The sequence below is a fragment of the Apteryx mantelli genome, chromosome 5 (assembly GCF_036417845.1).
Source record: "Apteryx mantelli isolate bAptMan1 chromosome 5, bAptMan1.hap1, whole genome shotgun sequence".
NCBI classification, from domain to species: domain Eukaryota; kingdom Metazoa; phylum Chordata; class Aves; order Apterygiformes; family Apterygidae; genus Apteryx; species Apteryx mantelli.
Genome location: NC_089982.1, coordinates 25151676 through 25174202, shown reverse-complemented (window position 1 = coordinate 25174202; position 22527 = coordinate 25151676). Strand labels below are relative to the sequence as shown.

Here is a 22527-nt window from a genome sequence, read left to right as displayed (position 1 = left end):
GAGGAGAAAGCCAGGCTTATTATCAGTTGGCTTAAATTTCCTCCACTGAGGTTCAGAACTTTTATTTGAAAACTTTGGGAGTTCACACATCGGAGATGATTTTAGACTACTAGCATGCGTTAATTCCCGGGCTCTCCAAAACAGAGTAAAGCTCACTGGAATCGTCACCTGCATACTAATATCAATTCTGAATGTCAATGCAGATTTCAGAATCTGAGTCTCCCTTCCTTTATATTGTTGTAAATTGAACTTTTAGAGCTGTGCACAAGGAAAAATAGAGCCTATTTATTCTTGCCTGAGTTCTTCTGTGCTGCAGATGTCACCTAATGATGCTTTTGAACTATATTTATGTATGGGCAAGGTATATGCTGTCAGCTTTGGCCAGCATAGCTCTTTGGTCAAGGATGTGAGAGAAGAAATCTACCTGTGAGCTCCTCATACAGGATATCCCAGTAAAACTGTGATGTTGCAAGTATAACCTGGAATGCATTTGGGACATAGAAGGGAAAGGCAGAGGCAGTTGTAATTATGAGGTTTGTCCCTATTAGGAGTATGTAGTGACAGTGTCTGTTATGGACTTGGCTTTTGTTTGGGAGTGAATCCTCTGTCCTGGTAGCGCAGACAATTTCGTTATACAGCGCCCTGGTCAGAAGTATGTGACCGACAGGCAGACTTTACTCTCAGTAGGATGAGGAACCAGTTCTTGCATTGCTGTGGGGGAACTGGGCCCTGGTTGGAACAGGTTTTCCTGAAAACACTTGGAGGCATAAGCATTGTATGGGACCACAGCTGTTCAAAGAATGATGGATGTGTAAATAACACAGTTGACACATTGGTTATAAATAGACTCTGTGCTGCTCTTTCCTGTGAAAATTAAAATCAAATCTGAAGTGCTCTCACCATTTCCTCCTGTCCAGTAGTGAAGCAGCACTACTACACTGTTAAATAATTCCTTGGAGCTTGGGTTGGGAGAAGATGTTGAATATGACACTAATTGTGAAATAAGATCTATGTTCCTGAGTAGCAAATACTGCACCATTTTCTCTCTATTGTTAACACACAACTGCAATTGTCTTTATTGAAAGTAAAAGATTTCAGATAATCTTATAATCAGGAATTGCAGTAACAACTCTCCAAACGTTAAGGAATCATGAAGTAGGCCTCTGAAGATTACGATATTAGCAAAGTTTTGTTAATCATATGTTTTGAACTGCTGTTGTCTGCCATCTGCTTTTGTGCCTTCAGGCATTATGCCATGTTTTCAAGCTTTTGTCTGTAATCATAAAAGGTGGAAACTTCTCTGTTTTGTTACCTTAACAAAAGCTGTGATTCTTGTGTAATTTCTTTTCTTTAACAGCTGGCCTTTGGTTACAGCACCAGTATCATAAGACTCCTGGTATAATTATCAGAGAGAGCTACTACATTCTTCCATGTTTGCTGGGACTGGAACAAGATTAGTCACTGCTGCTTTCTTGAAAGCAGCTCTTGAAAGCAGCTTTTTTGACGTTTGAGTGATGTGTCCTTTGTATCTTGAATAATTTTTGTTGTTGACTCTAGACTAGGTTGCATACCTCAGTTTTATTGATTTTAGAGAAAAGTGAAGTCTTAGTGTGGTTTGATCAATATGTGTTGGTGTATGACAGCGTGTCTATTAACTAGGACTAGTAAATGCATATGTAGATCTGAAGAAAGTCCTCTGAAAGGCTAAATGAATAGACTTATACACCTATCACCGTGGACCTTTGTGTTGCAAGACATGAGGTTTAGTGGTCTCTAATTTCTGTTTTCTATTCAAATTTGACAAGCTTTAAAAAATGTTTGCAAGTCTGAATCACCTACTCTTGGTGTTACAATCACTTCTCATTGGAGGTGGATGTCTTGCCATTTGCTTTTGCCATTGTTTTGAACTTCTAGAGGGTCTTAAACATATTGCAGTAGAAATTTATTGGTTTGGAGCAGTCAGGGTAGGAATAACATGGTATTTCTTGTTTTGAGTCAGTATGCACTATTAAGCTGTTGTTGTGTTTTGCTCAGAGGTGATATGTGCTTCAGTGATGGGTAAAGTTAATCTTGTAGATGCTTTGTAAGGTATCTGGGGATCCTTTGGATTGTAAGGATGAAAGTATTACTGAGGTGAGGATTGTGGAAACCTTCGAAGTACTTCAGGAAGATAATTCACCTCTTTGTACCCACTGAAAAAGTGTTGTTCTGCTGTTAAAAAAGCAACTATGGGAGACTAGCTTTTTCAGGTTCCTTATTCATTATGTCTTCAAATGATTTCTGTATTAACTTCATAGAGTTTTTTTCTTTCTACAGAGCTAATCTAGATTATAGTGAAACAAGTTTCTTTTCTTCTTGGTAATTGCTGTGAGTAATGAGAGGTTCTGCAGATGTAATTACACCCTCCCTTAGAGCTCAGCAGTTGCAGTGAGCTGCTTTCCTTGTTGCACCAAAACTACTTTGTGCTTTTCAAGTGAATGGAAGAAGCCAGTTCAGCCTGGCAGGAGGTGTCTTTGCTGTCTCCCCTTCCCCAGAAGGGGGAGAAGAGCTCTTTGGGAACTGGCATACCTACCCTTTACTGCAGCTAGATAGGGCCATTCATTTCCAGGGGAGAACTTCTGTGCCACCACCTCGTCTACTCCTCAACCTTAACCTAAGCAAACTGTGTGACAAATCGTCTCCAATGTAATGTCTGCGTGGCCCCTATTAGATAGCAGTGTGTTTGCTGGTTCTCAGTATAAGCTGAGAACACTGAGAGCTGCAAACACTTAATTGCGTTGGCCTAGTTTCACCTTTGTTATCAATGAGATGAAAGAAGGAGGAAATTTCAGTTTGGATATCAAATCCCAGGCTTTGTGGAGCTGGCAGGAGAGAAAACTTTGTCTCATTTGATTAGCAAAATGATGAAATTTGGTATGGAGATCAGTGAGAAGTGAGGGACATGAAGCCCCACAGTGCCAGGTTTCATTGTTGCTGTTTGCCTACTTTTGCATCTCCATTGCTACTCCAGGCTCCAGTTGTTGTCTTCTGCTGTTCTTGTCTTTCTGCCTTCTTTTTTGCTGGTCTTTTCAATGCAGTATTCCTTGTGCACATTTAAAAAAGTTGGTCCTGAGTTTTTACCTCCTTGTACAATTCCAATTTTCTTTTCTTTTGTTTATTACCTCTTGCATACTTCAGGTTTAGTTTTAAATACCAGGATTTTTTATTTGCTTGATTGTCTCTAAGAGGAATCATCCTGGAAGTTTTCCATTCCCCTTCTTCCTCTCTCCTCTACCAAGAGGCAATTTGTTAACACTAGGGAACTGGGAGACTGTATAGCAGGCTGCTTCTGGGATATGGAGTGTGCCTGGGGGAATGGACATGTAGACAAGGTCGATATTTTTATTAGCCAAAATACTATATTTGGAAAGAAAAACCCTAATTTTTATCATATAGTTATAATCTGTAATGCCGTCAAGTGCGTAGAGTTTTTCAATCTGATTGCTGCCTAAAGGAAAATAGCATTCTGCATTTCAGTTTGTAGGGTTTGTCACTGCAGGTAAAGACACAGAGAGAAAAAAGTTAGGCCTATGTAAGAAGAAAGTCCTAATTAATTAATTCAGCCTGCTGCTAATGTGATGTCTGTGAAGGAAACACCCCCAGAAAACCAAGCTTTTGGAAGACCATATCAATGGATGCTTTCACAGCATGTGTTATGACTAGCAGGTGGTATAACATTTTAATTTTGTTTATGAAGGTTTGATTAATTCATAGACACGTGCATACTCCCTGCTTTTTTAAATGAATCTCTCAGTATGTTCAAAACCTCGAAGCTATTCAGTGTTTTGATTTGTGGCACTTCAAAAAATAGTGTTGCAAAGAATCTTTCAAGTAAATCTAATGTAAACTTTGTGGTTGCCAAATACTTTACATTTTAGTAGGATGGCTATTGCAAAATGCCTCCTGAAAAACTTGCAAGAAGACGCAGGAAATTTGATTTGTAAATTTCAGCCTTATTTAAAATAAAGAAAAATGCTGTTTGCCACAAGGAAAATAAATATGTAGCAGAACGGTGCGATTCTAAGAGATGCGCAAGGCAATGAAAAGAATTGGAAAGCCTTACGAAAATCATGTTGCTATATACTGCTGCCTATAACTGTTTATAGGTCAAAAAGTAAACAAATTTGAAAAGTGGTGCCTGAACTTGAAGTTGAATCCTCAAGGGTGTGCACCTTTTTGGAAGACAGGAGTAAGACAAGAAAATTGTTCTTTTCCATTTGAAGCTAAAATTGATACCTTTGCTGTAGTTTGGTATATCACTTGCCTTCTTCACTAGCTCATTCTATTTTATAATCATTCAATTTATTCTCTTTTCTAATCATTCCATAGGGTGAAAAATTTGGCCCCTTTGCAGGGGAGAAGCGAATGCCTCAGGAACTGGATGAGAAAACAGACTGCAGGCTCATGTGGGAGGTGAGTAGTCCAAAGTGACATCACACCTAGTAAAAAGTTTTCCCAGAATTAAGTCATTACTATAATAAATCCTTTTTTCATAGCTAAAGGAACTGTAGCTAGATTTTGTACTTATTGGTCATTTCAGAGTATGTTTTTTTGAGGGTAAACTGACTTCTTTAAAAGGGTAAAGAAATAACAAATGATAGTTTCTAAGCAATGAAGTGTGAAAAACATCAAGTTGAGAAAAATAAAAAAATATACTAACGTTATGAAAAGATAGTGAACATATGAAAATAGTTAAAATGATTAAAATTTTAATACAGAAAGATAATTATTGATGTTACTGAGATACTCATTTATGGTGACTGACAGATGTCAGATCATAGGTTCCCCCAACTATAAAATAGAACATTCCCTGCTGTGACACTTGTGCAAGGGTTTAACAGTTGTATAAGCGAAATTTTTACATTCTTATAACATTCATAATGCAGTGAATAGGTGTAAGATTCTTTAGCAGAATAAAAAGCTGGTGCTCTGAGCAGATGAAGGCATAGGGAATTTCAGGACTGTTCTAAAACTCTCATATGTGTTGGACAGAAACAGCAGTTCATGTGCTAGACCTTGTAATCAGGACCTTAACCCATGCCAATTTCTCTGTCATAGCCGTGTTTACCTATAGCAAAATTCTGTCTGCATTTACCAGTTGAAGAGATGACGTCCTGACTGAAAAATACTTGCAATAAGAAAACTTTGCAACTTCTTCTAAACACCTGATTTTTAGTGCTTCTATTCTGTCTTTCCAACCTTTCTTTTCTGCTGTAGTTCTGTGAACAGAATTCCCTGTAGCGTTTATTCTTTTTTCAGACAGTTTCCATCAAAAGCATATTTACTCCTGTTTTTTACTGAGAGCAGGAGACTCAATTCCCACTCCTTCCACTTTCTGAGGTTAGAGGTGAAAAGGTGACTGAAATGTAAGTTGTGTGGCACTGTGCAAAAAGGCTTGTATTTTACTTCTTTCTTAAAGCACTATCTGTATCTTTATTACAAGAGAAATGTTTATTTGAAAAAACCTCTAGCATTAACATCACTGAACTGCTTATAAAGAGAGCACAATATTGACATGGTCTTAGCACAGCTAAAAATAGATTCTACATAGTGGAACGATTTGTGAAAGAATGTTAAAAGCCCATGTCATTAAACCCAAACTCAATTTAAATCCAGTAATGGTGTACAGAATATTCCTAGATGATTGTTTACTCAAGTCTATGAATCTTTGCTCCTTTTTTTCCCCCCTTCCCTTTGAATCAATCGCTCCTTTTTCATTTTGCCTTTTTTTCTTTCTAATCTGAGGGGTGTGCCCAAAATGTCCACTCCCACAAAGGAGGTGCGGACTTGTCCTTTCGCTGTCTACTTTAGTTACATACTCAGAGAAACTTGTTTCATTGTCTTTGTTCTCAGCTGAAAACAAAATGATACAATGTGCTTTTTTTATGAATGTTTGCAGAATACAGTACATGTTAGTATGCCCTGGCTCACTTTCCTTTTCATGAGGCTTCTGCAGGTTATTTTAAATCAATAAAATATTTGAACTAGGATAGTTAATAATAAAATATTAGAACAAGGATTTTAGGATGGGTGGTGGGTGGATTATAGCACTGAGAAGGTCTTTTAATTTATGTTGCTAGGAAAGCCATATGATTTTCCAAATGCCTCATTGCTGATGATTAAATGGAATTTGTCTGTTCTTTATACGGCAGAAAATAAAAGTCAAATACACGTATTTACTGTTGACACTAATGTGACCCCATCAACAGCAAACCAGAAAATTATTTTTTTATGAGCTGTTCTAAGACCTTTTCATAATATCTTATTGTAACCTAGTTTTGAGAGCCTTGAAAAGATTCCTGCATACCAAATTTTACAACTTCCTGAATGTTTGAACCCAACTTCTTCATGTTTACTGAAGTTGATCTGAACACAGTCTTTATAATGTAATTTAAATCATGCTGAGAGTAGTCTTAGGTTGAAAATCGAGACCAGGAATGCAGGAGGTAAAAAGAAGTTGAACAGTCCAAGTGAGTGATTATTCCAGAGACTGTGGGAGGCAGTCATAGCAACTAGCCAAGTTTGTGCGTATTCAGCTGTACCAAATATATTAAAAATAACTATTTTGATGACTATTGGATGAAGGTACAGTAAAGCCTGATCTCACTGTCTGATGGCAGTCAAAAATGTTCATTTTCAGAGAGGACACCTTTAGAAAGAAGGCTAAGAAGTAGAGGTTTTACATTTTCATGGGTCAAGTAAGAATGAACATTGATGGAACAATATATTCTTGGCATGTGATGCCTACGATCTCAGCTTCAATTTTTTGGAACAGTCTTCTGTAAGGAAATTTGCCACATGCATTTCTAGTTGTACAGAGTAGCTAGTGGTCTGTGATGTGGTCTTTTGTTATCAAACTATTCCTTTTTCTCTGAGACCAGCACTGTGAGCTGGCATCTTTAAGAGGTTATACTGAGACAGAATTGTATCCATTACGATTTTTTTGGTCTTGTGGAAAACATGTAACTTAGAAGCAGTTTTACGAGGTTTATTTGTGTCCAGTGATTTTGTTAAATAAAGTTCTGAGAACGTTAGAGTTTGTGATTAAATTAAATGTAGCAGAATGCCATTAGTCTGCTTATAACTTGCATAGTTTTGAAGGCATCAAAGGTTTACACTTGCTAATTCAAGAGACTCTAGAGGATTGAAACAAAAGCATCCTTGATCTTGCTGTTGTCTTTGTAAAGAGTTACCTGCTTAAATTTTATATTTGCAAGTGATGTGAATGAAAAAAACTTCGGTTACAATATAATCAGGAATAATAATTTAAAAAGCCAGCAAAATGTCCGACTGACTTTGGGTTTCTCTCTTTTTTTTGTCACTGTTATCTGATGGACTGAATTGGGTGTTTAATGTTAAGCGTGCAGCTAGTTCTGGTGATGATTTGAGAGTTTGTTCTTGATTTTTAGTGTCCCACAAGTACCTCGACTAAATACTGCCTTGTTAATCTGTATTAGTATTATACTTGGGCTAGCAATTTTAAATTTATGTGTATTTGAAGGAAGAGCAAGTGCTTTGAGGCAAGAACAGAATATTCCTTAGGCATTAAATTTCACAGAAGTTTTTGCCTCTGGAGGCTGCTAAGATTTATTGTTTTCTTCAGGCTGTGAAGGGAAGATATGTGTTGAATTTTTCTTTATTGTCCCAAACCAAGAAAGTGGCATTAATTTCAATACTATTGGATTGCAGCAAGCATATACTTCTAGTGATGACTTTGGCAAATGTTAAAATGAGGAGGACTGGAAAGACTTGGTCCTTGTTCAAATACCTTGTTATACCACGAAGAAATGTTGGCCAGGATAAGATGGCACACGCTACGCTGTGTAACACTGAATGTTGCATATTTCAGGTGTGGTTTCTGTCTATCTGCCAAGGTTGTGTTTTCTTCATTGCTATAAATTAAATATGAGAAGAACAGAAACACGCTAGAAATCAGTCTTTCTATGGAAGATAATGCTCGCGTTTATTTATATTAGAAAATGAAATGAAGTTATGTTTCTACTACTTAATGCTCAATATTTTTGCAGTGACAATTGTTTTCAGTTATACAAACCTCCCTGAAAACCAGCGAAGTCGGTGGAAAGCCTAGTGTTGGCTTCGGCCAGCTTTAGATCAGAGCCCTTACATGTAAGACTGGGGTATGAGAAATCAAGCATTTTACATTAATGGAGTTTTTGTGTTGTTGCTGGGGTTTTTTGGAGGGGACCTTGCTAGTAAAATATGTGGTTCTGGTATAGGAAGGCTTTTACATACAAGACATTGAGCTGAAGTATGTCCTATATTTCATGATAAAGAAAATGTTAATTTGAAGAATTTTATGTGTTTATTCTGAAGATTAAGCACCAAATTTCTGATATTACATTAGCAAAGTAGTCTTTATTTTTTCTAAATGAAGATTAGCTTAGCGGTCCTTACCCTTTAGGTTATATTTACATTTAAAATTGTTTGTTTTTAATACTTTTGTGTAGATCTTTGTTTAATTTTCAAAAATTTTTTCTCATTTCTCAGACAAGTGCATCTGGATGCATTTGAAAGCAAGTTGCTTTTAAAACAACTTTGGCAAACATACACTTAGATATTGATGGTGGAATTTCCAGTGGCTTTCCCCTGTCTCAGTTGCAAGTTTGCTTCCTAGTTAAAGTACCTCCCAGTGGGAATGTATGGGTGTCCAGAGTAGTAATTAATATTTCTCATCACAGTTTATGTAGCTAAGTTCTACTGATGAACTATTTTAAAGCTTGATTTAGTCATCTTTATTCATGTTAAGCCTATGATTTTGTGTTAGCTTTAGTGACTTTTGGCCATTGAAAGGAACACAACAATGATCTTTTGGTCCTGATGATATCTTTAGGACTTGAAAGAAATTACTTCTGAAGGTGATGGAGAATGTTAGCCTCACATCTTCGGTTATGTGGTTTCTTCAAGATATTAAAAAGTGCGTGCTGATAGGTTGAGGTGCTAGTATTCTAATTTGAACTTGTTATAGAAGATCAAACACAATTTGTTTATGGAGATATGGGTATCTTTCACAGTGAATGTGGAGGTCAATCCTTCTTGTGAAAGCTCTACAAAATATTTGCACAAGTTTTAAGAATGAGCTTTCTGAACGATTCTGTCTCTAAAAGGGTCAAATACCGTCATGTACTAGTTAGCTTCATTAATACAAATAACTGTTGCTCTGTATTTTAGCTGAAGAAAAGTGGAAGTTGTCCTCTCTGTCTCATTTTTCAAGTGTTATTTTAATATCTTCTGCAGCAATATTAAAATGTTCTGCAGTGAACTCTGAGGGAGGTCTGTGAAATTCAGGATGCGGAAATATTGCATCTAGTTGTTTTATAGTATTAACAATAAAAATGATGTTTTCAGCTAATCAAAAAAATTGGAATGCAGAAAACAGTGCTTTTCTTTACATGGTTGTTTGAATGAACATTATTATTTAGATTTATAAATGTTTAGAAAATGGATTCCAGAGAGCAAGCAGTGTGTTTACTGCCTTCAGCAAAGATAACCATCTGCTCATTTTCAGTGAAGCTTTTTTTTCTTTCTTCTTCTCTTGCCAGGTGTGCATGGCAGAGTGTTTGCAATTGCACTCACGAGCATTTTTAAGTAGCATACCAAAATACATGACAGCTTTGGAGGTATTTTGAAAATCTGGAGACAATTTTATTGCAGGGTAAAAGGCTAGTAAATGAAGTAATGCATGCTGTTGATGGGTATTGCATTATGCATTATTTAGACCTCTGTAGAGTTTCATCTGGTAGCTTATACAGTGGCTAGGGGCTCTTTTTTTCCCCTATTACAGTGATATGGCATTTGTTAAAGTGTGGCATAATTCAGTGATATCCTGGTTGATCTTGAGGCAAAACTTCCTTTGCGGGGAGATAACAGTGAATGTCAGGTGTTTTATCTTACTGTATAGATATTTGGCTAAGTTAAGTCAGTAACACCACAGAATCACATAATAGTTGGGGTTGGCAGGGACCTCTGGAGATCATCTGGTCCAACCCCCTGTTCAAGCAGGGTCAGCTACAGTAGGTTGCCCAGGACCGTGTCCAGTTGGTTTTTGAGTATCTCCAAGGATGGAGACTCCACAACCTCTCTGGGCAACCTGTTACAGAGTTCAACCACCCTCACAGTGAAGAAGTGTTTTCTGATGTCCAGATGGAATTTCCTGCGTTTCAATTTGAGTCCATTGTGTCTCGTCCTGTTACTGGACACCACTGAAGAAGAGCTTGGCTCCATCCTCTTTACACCCTCCCATAAGATATTTGTAAACATTGATAAGATCCACCCTGAGCCTTCTCTTCTCCAGGCTGAACAGTCCCAGAATACCTTTTGTGTTAAGTCTCAGTAAGATAACTCTAAGGTGCACTCAATTTGAGGTGTTCTGGTGCATGCTTTGGATATCTGTATGCATTTTAGCTGTTGAATTGTAGTGGTTGACCAAATACTGGAAATGTCTTGCTATGGATTCTCAGGCATGGATTTGAGCCTTGTTCTAGGTTCATGCCAAAGGCTGCCTATACTTAAATCTGAAGTGAATTGCTACTTAATTATTTGGCCTGGGAAATCAAAGGTGACAGTGCATTTCTAGTCACATCAGTCCCTGGCTGCAAACACTCCAACTCATCCCCCTTGATTACTGAAGCTACGGAAGTATCTCTGCCACGATGATCCAAAGGGCCTTGGGACTAGACTAGTATAGTATGTGCTTTCTGCTGAATGGCAACAGACAGCCTCAACTTTTGTGGATTTGCCCTTTTATTTAGAGAAATAGGGATGAGGTCCTGTCTCCTGGTTTAAAGAAACCTAAAATCTTGTGCTATGATATGATCTAGTTGTGGGTAGACTTTGAGCTCCATTTCTAGCTCTTTCATTTATTTCCCATGTTAACCATAGACCATCATACAATCCTTCTAGGTCTTGGTTTATTTATGTGGATAATTAAATCATTAAATGTTTAGCAGGGGTCTCATGAGACTTAAGAGCATTTCTAGTTTTGTCTTAGAAAACCAATTTGAAATAGTTCTGTGCTGAGTTCAGGCATTGTTGAAATAACTTAAAAAATCCTTTCTGGATTAATCACTGTAGCTTGCTTGTTTTAAAAAAATGCACCTCAAGCCAGCTGAATGATTTTTCTGAGTTTAGGCAATAACAACTGTATAGAAAATGGGAAAATAACATTCAAGCTTTGAATTAGTCATGTAGACAGGTGGGATGTTCAAATTTCACAGTTTTTAAATAGAAATATGTTCACTAGCATTATAAAATTGATCCCACTTCACAAAGTTATCAGGGAACTTCAATCCTGTAAAAATCTTCTGTCTTTAAGTATTTTAAAGCTATTTATAAAAATTTATAACAATTCAGATTGATATTTGGGGAAAATGCAATAATTGGCTTGCAGATGCTTTAAGAAAAGCTTCCTTAAAGGTTTTTTACTTTAGGGTGTGATACACAAAAGTATTCTTCGTTTTCTGCAATTTCCTGCCAGCAATAGTTGTGGTGGGCAGGTTGTCCTGAAGATTCCTGATGGAGCAGTTGAGCGATTGGAAAGGAGTCCCTTGGGAGAGGACTGGAAGTTTTCTTGCAGAATGACTCTTGCTTAGTTCTCCAGGCCTTGTGTGGGGTAAGTGGTAACGTGCATCCTTGTAAAAGAAGATTTTCTGAAACAAAAAAGCCAGGAAACCTTAGCTGATTTAAGATGTAGAATTGGCTGTGCTGCTCCAGAAACCTACTTGCTGCATCCTAGCTCTGTGGGGTAGAGAGGTAAGTTGCAGTATCTTACGCATTAATCTTGTATTCTTCCTTGCTTTATAGCTGGTGCAACTGCCATGGTTGGGAGGAGATATTGAGGCTACAGAGTACGTTTCTCATGTTTTCCAGTGTCAGTGATGATGAATGTGAGAGGGAAAATTTCTTGTTGCTGTGGCTAGCAGAATTGTGGGTGCCTGCAGTCCAACATCTGTCTGAGTGACAAAATCTTTGATCCTGTCTCCCTGGATATCTGAACAGATTTACAAGCAGAGCCAGGCTTAAGCATTTTAGCTTGTATTTGTTGGTGTATTTCCTAACTGAACTGATTCTCTTGTTACATGATCACACCGTAAGGCAAGGAGATGATTAAGGATTCTAGTGGACTGTTATTGGAGAGAGCATCCTTTGGGACATACTCCAAATTTCATTTCAATGTAGTAATAATTTGATATGGATGATATTTAGATACACTTATTTTAAACTGAAAATGTACAGCCCAGCCTTATTTAACCACCATTATTACCTTGTACTGGCTTTCAGTTTGAGAAATATATTTGCAAAGCAAATGGTCTTTTTGTTTGTTTAAAATTTTTTTTTATTGCTAGAGTTTGAGAATCATTACCATGATGCTCAAAGATCAGCTGTGCATTTAGGGAACTCACAGAAGCCTATTCAGCCAGCCAGTGAGAAAATAAGTGGGTAAATGTTGCCAATCTAGTCTAGGTTAAGTACAGTGTTTTTAACTATATTTTTTGTGACTTTTCATTCTTCACATCTGTGTATTTAATGTAGCATTATTTCTTTACGAGGTGAAAAAAGCAATAGAAAATATAACACGTCTTCAAGGGATTTATTGTATCTTTTTGTCAATAGTTTCCTTATGTGTTAAGTCTTTGCTGTATATTGATACCTCTTAATGGGTAGGCAGATACTGAGAAGGCACAACTGAGATGACTGTGTAGCATTGAGATGAATATAAATTCTTCTGATAAAACTTCAGGGTTAAGCAAATGAAGAAGAATAGATGAAAAGAAAGGTTGTGGAACATACAGTTTTATAATAGGATCTTGATTGTTTCCCTTTGCAACCTAAGTCAAGAACTGATGAAAACCTTTGCAGGACCTGCATGGTGGGTCTCTCTAACCTATGCTTTGGGTAGGTGTTGCTGAATCACAAAGCCATTAGCTTGACTTCAGTTACTCAAAGATGTTAATCTGCACTGTTAACCATTATCACCAAAAGTGATGTTCTGCTGGGCAGGTTGCATATTTAGAACTAGATGATTATTACAGTGTAATCAATGCAGCACATCTGTAATACTTGATGGGCCTTTTCAGGGGGTAAATATACCATTAGCATGCATTTCTATGTGAATTTGGAGCTTTCTTTTATGGTTTGATTGCATTCATTTTGCTCGTATTCCTAGGGGAACTAACAGTTCCAGTAATGACTTGGCATTATTTCCAAATGGAATAGTGTAAGATAATATTATTTCCAGATCAAAACTTACATTTAAATATATAGGTTTGACACTGTTCACTGTGGTATATGGTTAATCCGGGTGTTTGAAAGTAAACTTTTAAAGTTTAAATTATTGGCAGCTTTTCATGATGTGTCCCTCTTAAGATAGAACATCTTCCTTGGAAGGACAGTAATAAATTTTGAAGAATTTTATTTGCAGAATTACGGTAAGTTTTTTGTTTTAATCTGAGAACAACATGCTGTCATCAGATATTATTGTAATGGAATACAGTTTTTCCTTCTATCAGTATCTTAAAAGTTTAGGTAATTTAAGCAGTCATACAGAAAACGTGATAGTGCATCTATTAGAAACAAATACAGCAAGAATGTGAGCAACTTAAATGCAAAGCCATGATGACAATCTAATTTTGGTCTTTCATAGGGGAAATCCCTAGTTCTTAGAAAATACCTACAGTGGACACTTCTTGTTGACAAATAAAGAAAATATGTTCCTTATATAAATGAATCATAGGGAATAATAGTGCTGCAATGTGATCTTCTTTCATAGCTTTGTATCCTCTATCTCAGAGGAGATTTAACAGATATACTATTACAAAAAAACATTTTTTATGTGGCAAAAGTGGCAGCTATGTTTTGTCAGTGGTATTTCTTTGTGTTTTGAGAGAGAAGAAAGACTTGGTTAAAACTAAGTTTCTATTTCTAGTATTTGCATTTTGTCTATGTAAGCTGAAATTTGGGCACAGTCCTAAAAATGCTGTGGATCTGTAATGATATCCAGAAGTTCCTCATATGAGGATAATATCTCTTGTTTGTGGAATTCTTTCTTCAAAATAGTGGCTAGCAGAGAAATATTGGACAATTTGCTTCAGCTGGTGGTACAACTATTAGTCAATATTCTTTGGAAAGGTAGGTTCTACTGCCATTGGTGTTCTGGAGTGTAAAGTGTGGAATGCCTCACTTATTAGTTAAGTTTGTGATGCTTACAGCTTTTTTCAGTTCTACAGGGTGGTTTTTTAAAGTGGTTTCTTCACTTAGTGGACAAAACCCAAATATGTTTGTTTCCCATGCTAAATAATTTACAGCCCTTCACCTACATAGTATGCTAATTTCCTGTTGCTGAAATCATCTCATATTCTGGTAAAATTTCAGCCACGCATAGTTTAAGAGTGACTGATATTCATTGGGGCTACATATTTAAACTCCCTTTGAAGATGTATATATGAAAGATGTCTTAATGAGCAGTAAAATAGGAGATATAGAATAGGTAAATACAATTATATTGGTCCTGGATCTAAAGAATCTGATGAAGTGCTAAAGGACCAGAAAACCATAGAAGACTTGAAATAGAAATGAGGAATGTAGTTTTCAAAGAGTGGTTTATAAGTTTCTGGGAAGGATAAGGTTGTCACTGGAGCAGTAAGAGGTAACAGCAATGAAAGCATATTTACTGGATTTGGAATTTGGATGAAGAAGAAAAGATCTATTTGGTGATAAAGAAGAAAAAAACAGGTTTTACTGACAGAGTAATGGGATAGCAATAGAGGCAGAGAGCTGTTAATTCGTGTTGGGCTTGGAAGCTGGTTGAGAAATTGGTATAATTACAGAAGAGGGAAGCTGCAAACAAAGATAGTGGAAAAGATGAGTTCAGATTTGGACATATGCTGTTTGTAATGGTTGTTGGTTAAAGCTGAGATGCTTCTGGAGGTGGTGAAACTTTATAGAAATAGCTAGATTTGGGAATTGGCAGTAGAGGGGAATAGGGTTCTTTGGAGAGAGAATATAATGGGCAAAGGACAAGCTATTCTGGAAGAATACAAAGTCTGAAAAAGAAAGTAAAGGATGAAGAATTATCAAGTCAAAGATCTTGTTTGCAAAGATGCAAACATGGAAATGGGTGATTGCAGGAATATGGAAACTCAGGAGGAAGAGCCTGAACTCATTGGTCTTGGAAATAAATGGTGGTTGAAATAGTATGAGATCAGAGAAAGTCCTATCCCTTATATTTAGCAGAAAGTAATTGCTGGTATTGTCTGAAGTGTCAGTAGAAGAGAAACACGGCACAGTAAGTTGATGAGCAACTTGGAGAACGCATGTACGTTACAGAAGAAAATGGTCCACTCTTGGACAGTATTTTGGAGAAGGAAGATGGGACAATCATAGTGAGTTGTGAGGAAGGGAAAAGGAATTGGAAGCAGGTGACCTTCAAACTTGGGAAGGAATGAGAGACAGACTGAATGATAACAGACAAGAGGGCATGAGGAGAAAGAACTAGGTAGACTGTAGGAGTAAAATGCTGGCATCAAAACATGTGAAGGAGGAGAACTCAGGAAAACTGAAAGAGGGATGATAGGTTTGGAAGGGAAAAGGACCTCAGATTTTATCAGTTTCTGGCAAGATCATATGGAAAGGAGGATTTGAAGGAAAAAGGGGGAGGAAAGAACATGAGCACTAATAATCATACAAATGGATTGGGGAGATCCAGGAGTCAGTCATAAAGCAGACATAAATAATTAATAAGGAAAAGACTAAGAAAAGAGTGACTTCAATAAAGGAAACTGACACCAGTTGCTGGATTTATGAGTTGCCTGCCTATTCTGAGGTAAATGTGCTTATAGAAAAAGGCGAATGGGCACCATAGCTGGGAGTACCTGTTGAATTCAAGATTCACCTGCTGAGCACCAACATGTCTTAATGTTTTATGTGTTTGTGTGTGTCTGCAAATACTTGCGTTTGGTGGGTACTGTAAACAGTTTTAATTTTGCCTATTCTTGTTAATGTTTCAGGTTCGTGGGAGTAAAGGTGAAGTCCTTTATATCTTGGATGCAAGCAATCCACGCCATTCTAATTGGCTGCGGTTTGTCCATGAGGCTCCGTCACAGGAACAAAAGAACCTGGCGGCCATCCAGGTAATTTTGGTGGATTCCTACCATCTGCTTCGTGTTACTAATTTAATAATTTGTTCTCCTATTTAGTCTTTATTTCTTGCAGTAAAATTGCAGAATATGAGAACCGCAGCAACCAAGCTGCTTTCCCTTCCCCACCTTTCTTATTGAAAATGAACTCTTGTGCTTAAATGTGATACCAAAAATAAGACATTAATAAGATGAAGGACTGAAGAGGTCCTTATTTAGAATTTGATTATCTTTGAAACGTTTGCATTAATCCACTGTTACGGAATTACACTGAATCACTTAATTTCATGTATGGAATTCCTAATTCACTACTATGTCTGCTGGTTTATAGTAAAATGAACAGTTTGTATTAAAAAAAATCATTTACAGAATACTTTGTTCATACTGCAACAACAGTTTAATTTTCTCACTACAGCCTGATTCAGCCAGGTTGTTAAACGTCTGCCTGAATCCAGTTGGGTTATTTTCATGGTGGAAATTAAAAATATAGCTATGCACTTAGTTGAATCAGGACTAGTGAAGCATTTAGAAGGCTAGTTGTGTTCCTTGTCAAACTCAAATATGAATTTAGGTGTGAGGAAGGCAGAATCATGTCTCTGCTTTGTAATTAGTTTAAAATTTATTATAAAAGTGTAACAAGTTTGAAAACAACCATGATGCTTAAAATAAAATATTCTAGTAGAAAACAGGAGAGAATTGAAGGATTTAATTATCTGTTAGATTGATCAGGCAGTGCTTGAGAATAAGTTAATTAAAAAATTTTTTTTCTAGTCTTAGCTACAGATATGAATTTATCCAGACAGTTTATTTTTACATGGTAATGTAAAAATGGCATTCAATGGTAATGACTTCCACTGTTTTGATTACACATTACTTGAAAAATGTTTCTGTTTTTCTTTTATCAACCTCTTAATTTCACTTGATTCCCCTTAATCCTTGTATGACAGTGAATAGTTACTTCGTGTTCATATTTTTATGCTGGCCTTGATTTTTACAGAACCCTATTATATCCTTTCCATCTTATTAGACAGCTCTTTTTTCAAGCTGAAGAGTCTTAGTCTGTTTAATCTCTCATTTTCTGTAAGCATTCTGTGACTTCCCAGAACAGTAACAAAGACTGTGATACTTTTTTAGTTAAGTATTGCACTTTCAGAGCTTATGAAAGAAATGAGCTGTCTGCATATTTATTCTCAACAGCTCAGTTTCACAGTCGCATAGCTATGTTACATTTTTTGCTCCAAATGCATACTTAGCAAATTGAAACTATTTTTTTGGCATTTTTTTCCATTAAAAAGGGGAAAATTGAGAAAAGGGGAAATATTTATCAGCATGTCTTAAAATTATTATTCTGCTTTTTCATTTTGAGATGACTTTTTCCAAGATTTACCTGCAAATCTTTGACAAAAGAATTAAAAGAAACTTATGTTTTGGGGGGTCAAACAGTATATTTAGATTTTTGCTTTGCCAAGAAAAGAAAGTTCTTTTCAGATGAAATAAAACGGAACAAAATCTTTATTTAAAAATATTATATAGAAAAAATATATTTGTAAAGCTTCAGCATGTAGTTCTCTTCTGATGGATTACTCCTGCTCCCCTCTCCTTCTCCTCAGTTCATAATTTATTACACTCAGCACTGGTAAATTCAATTTTTGTGTTGATGACCTGTCCAACTCCTTAAACCTCCTGTTCACCAAAGGGACTGTTTGCTTATTTGGATTTTAAGCAAGCACTGCCCAGTAAGTTTACTCTTGCTGGTTCCCCCTCTGACCTCATATTGGCCTCCCTCTCCATGTTCCAGTTGTGAACCTTGCTGTGATTTCCATTCCACTGATTTATTTCCTACCACATCTCTTCTCCGTGGTGTTTCTTCCTTTGTCAGAGTAGTGACTGCTACCAATAGTTATGGTACTGCATTAAGAAATTTGACTGGTTAGCTGCCAACCCTTGCTTGATTTGCCTCTCCTGCTTTCCAAAGCTCCAGTTCTATTGAATGTCAGTTTGTGGTGCATGTCTCCAGCTTTTCTCCAGGTGATCTGATGCACAAATAAAAATTCAAGAATGATCTCTGTAGAAACCTGAGAACTACTTCTTTCTTCCAGACAAATCTGTCTGCTTCCAAATTAAAACCTTGGCCTATTTCTGACATCCCATCACAGATTACTGGCTGAACATGACTGCAGTGTAGCCACTAATACTTTCTTTGACCCCTGTTACTGTTGTTGGCCCCTGTTTCAGATCATTATGGACAGCAGCAGCATCGACTTATCCTTTGGGCCTGTATTCTAGGATCTTATCTTTGATTCAGACTCTTTAGGTCTTCACATCTGGTTACATATGAATTTTGAATAACAAATAAGAAAGAGTGTTCACTGTTCATCCATGTAGCAAAAACTCTTGTCAACACTGAATGAATGACTGCTTCATTATGCTTTTCCAGGATGTCTATGACAAGTCAATGGTTAATTTAGTGTGACTGCTGCCTATGCAATTATTTCTGTGTGTTTTTCCTTGTGTCTTTATCTCTCTGTTATATCAAGGCTTACCTAGTAAGTTCTGTGGAGAAATGTTTTGTCCTTCTTACAGTACCAAATATGCAAAGACCTGGTACATGATTAGGAGTCCTTGGCATTGTCAAATGCATATTGTTATCAGTGAATAGGTAGTGTGATAGCAAATTACAATCAGTGTTAGCAAATGCAAAGTAAGGTTCACAAGAGGCAGCAGTGTGAACAATTCATGTTCATTATTGCATTTTAAATAAAAACAGTAAAATGACCTGAACTTCTGCATAGAAGTCTTAATGGAATGTCCAGTGTGTGCCAGGTTTTCTTTTTTCTTCCAGATAATGAAAATAATTATTTAAATAAAGAAATGAAAAGATTAATATATTAAACTCTTAATATAGCTACACTGCATAATATTATTCCTTACTTAGAATGTGCTTAGTGCTTTTTGCATGCTTTTTAAAGGATCAAAGTGGAGTTACAGGATGGTTTAAAAAAACGGCAAGAATGTTAGAGCCCTATTAAAGCTTCCATAGAAAAAAAGACTGAATAAGTTAAAAGGAAAAATAGAGTAAACATGATCGACATATACAAAATAATGAAAGGTATAGGAAAGGCAAACTTCAGAAAACAAACAAGGATTTACTAAATTCTCTCTCTCTCTTTTAATATGATCAATAATCACTTACCAAATTGTGAGTGATCTATGGGAGTAATCTTGATGCTATACACACACACACACACACACACACGTATTTAATTACACATAACATGAATAGGTTCTACTTGTGTTCAGTAAAGATAAATATGCCCATATGTCTTTGCAGGGTTTGATCCCATGTTAATAGATTGAGATGTAAATCCTAAAGCTCTGCTATTCTTTTAGCAAACCAACCAAAATAAAATAAACCACAGCTGTAGAACAAAGGGATCCCCTGGTTGTCCTAAGTCTGTTCAAAGAATGCTTAAGAACTTAACCCTGGTTGTGTGCTTAACAGCTGCCCTTTTGAAATTTTCTATGAGACTTTATGTATACAAAAATGTGAATAGAAGCTAAATGACTCCCTCCTTCCTTCTCACTAGTACTAATTTGACTAATCCTCTTTCCCACTAATTTTCTTTCCAGTCTCCAAACACTGCAATGGGAGCATTTTGGTCTACTCTGAGAACACCTCCAAACCTGACTGTGTTACTGCAGTAGTGATAAACATCATAATCTTGTATCCAAAATAAAGTGATTGGTCATCAGTTCACTGTTTGCTACCTAGTGTGTGGCATTCAGTTAAAAAGAAGATGAAGTGGATGTAAATGCATGTACATAAATAAAGTAAACCGCATCCTGGGATTGGCTGGAAAATATGAATAGTTCATCTTAGGTTAATTGTATCCAAAGATCATACTTAAGTCCTGTACAAAATGCTTCCGGTGGTGAAAAGGCAACTTGTAGCGCATGAGTGTTTTTTTTGTTTGTTTTGTTTTTTTTTAAGAAGCATTTTGCTGTGATGTTACATATTTAATAAAGGCTAGTTCAGGTGAAGGCTGTTGCTGTTGTTGTGGTGAGTGTTCTGGACTCTGAATTATGTCACAGTTCTAGCGTGGAGTTGTGATGTTTGGGTATTCTTTCACTTACAACACATGGAAAGTGTTTTTAACAGCTGTTCTGTAATTAATATTGGTATGTGACCACTAGAAATGCACTGAAATGTTGGAGGGTGCCTGCATATGTACTGATTGTTTTTCTGAATATTTTGCACAGCTGAATTGCTGGAGGCTCATCTAACTTATTTCCAGTGGCAATTGAATGAGTTAATCCTCTATTATATTTCATGTAGCTGTAAAATTACAACTCCTGCATTAACAGAGACTGTATGAATTGTAATCTCTTTTGCCCTGGGCCATTCCTAACAATTTGCTTATAAATATGATTCCTGATATGTAGCAAAAATGTATTGTATTTGTCATAATCAAAAGGAAATGGCTCCTATCAAAAAATCCTGCAGGAGCTGTTTTTCAGTTTTTAGAGTATTATATTTTCAATATTCTTTAATCCTGAATGCATATGTTTATCTGTTTGTCAGTTGTAATTTTATTAAACACTCTTTGCTGGAGATTACTATGCAACAAAGATCCTGTTGTGGTTAAGATCCAAACTGTTTTATAAACAGAATCGCAGCCAGCTAGAGCTTTAAATTCAAATGCTCTTTCATTCGTAAGCAGACATCAAGATGGTCTGGTGTAAGTCAGAATACCGTGAGTTAGAATAATGGAATAGCAAAAGTTAATGTGAAAGAGGATATTTACTGTGAAGTGGTGGAGTGATTTAAAATCATACTTCGCAAATGTAATGGAAGAAGATTAGTATGTGAGAGACAGCACTATAATAAATATAGCAAAACTGGGCTATCTCCACCTAGCAGGCAAGAGTAAGGGGAGAAGACACAGGGAAAGCAAGGACAAACTGTGTTAAGCTGTTTATTAAATTTACATATTACAAGATAGTTTTGTGAGTTTGTGAAATTTACTGGTGGCTTGCTCACTACAAAGGAAAGATTAACTTGTTATGCAATGTACATAGTTAAACCATCATAGTTGTTAGCACCCTGTATGCTCAGAGGAGAGAATGAGAACATCTGCTTGATTCTTCAATTTTTTTGTAGGAAAAAGAATGATTTAATTCCAGGTGATGCACATTTATCTGTTGTTGAGTACATACTAGTGCTGTTCAGATACTCTCTTACTGAAGAATTCAATTCTGAAGAATAAAATACATATTTTCTCCATGAGGTTTCTTAAACTATACCTGCTGCACTTTCAATTTTTGCAATAGGAACCTTAGTAATGTCTAGGAACTGTGAGTGAAATCCTTCAAAGCTCTTTTCAGCACTGAGATTACAGGAAAAATGTTTTTCTTGAATTTAAATGCATCTCATACCTGATTTTAGGCTCTCTTACACTAAGCTGATGTAAAGAGTGGTGACTAGATCCTTCTCATGCTACCCCCATGTGTAGCTTCAAATATTCCAGTTCTGTATGGGGAATGATGTCATTGCTGATATCAGTGGAAGTCTTTTCAATGCATTTGATAGGCTATGGATCTGGTTAAGTTGCTTAGTTGCAAACATGCTAAGCAGTTTGTGGAGGTGTTGAGCAACCACATGTGTGTAGACTTGCAAGTCAACAGAGGAGAGGATGCTTGGCCTCTCCTGGAGGGTATGGTGCCATGCAGGTTGGTTCACTGCTGTTGAAAGCTTGTTCAGTTGTTGACTTTGATGGTTGGTTTTGGCAGCAAAAGTCACAGGTCTGAACTTCTGTGCATGTTTTATATGCTTTTAGGTTTTAATAAGCCAGCGTTTCTTAAATCAGTAAAATGATATTTTAATTAAAGATAGATTTGGAATGGAATGCTAAATTCAGACATCCCTAAACTTTGGGGAAAATTGGGATTTAGATCCGAAGCAGAAGCTAATCCCTGTGGTGTTGGCTTCCTCCTTGTTTGATTTGAAAAAGGGAAAGAAATTGAAAACTACGTCTTCTCAAAAAGCAGAAAAGAATGCAGGCTCGCTCCTGCCACATTTTAGAAATAAAGAATGGAATGAGAATCGTTATTACTGCTAGAATGATCAACACCCTTTGAAACAGATGTATACTGAAAGCAGTATTCTCTAACTACAGAATCACAGAATCGCTGAGGTTGGAAGGGACCTCTGGAGATCATCTAGTCCAACCCCCCTGCTCAAGCAGGGTCACTTAGAGCACATTGCACAGGATTGCATCCCGGCGCGTTTTGAATATCTCCAGAGAAGGAGACTCCACAACCTCTCTGGGCAACCTGT

General features: G+C 36.7%; 1 protein-coding gene across 10 annotated transcripts in view; it reads left to right on the top strand.

The window, feature by feature from the left end:
• PRDM5 (PR/SET domain 5) overlaps positions 1–22527 on the top strand; it is a 96980-nt gene that overhangs the window by 1190 nt on the left and 73263 nt on the right. For all 10 annotated transcript variants that reach the window (XR_010884363.1, XR_010884366.1, XR_010884364.1 and 7 more), the window contains exons 2-3: positions 4369–4452; positions 16062–16184. Coding sequence is in view for 6 of the 10 variants with exons in the window: in XM_067297664.1 (XP_067153765.1) it covers positions 4369–4452; positions 16062–16184 (207 nt within the window). In the remaining 4 variants the exon portion in view is untranslated. The remainder of the gene's footprint in view (positions 1–4368; positions 4453–16061; positions 16185–22527) is intronic.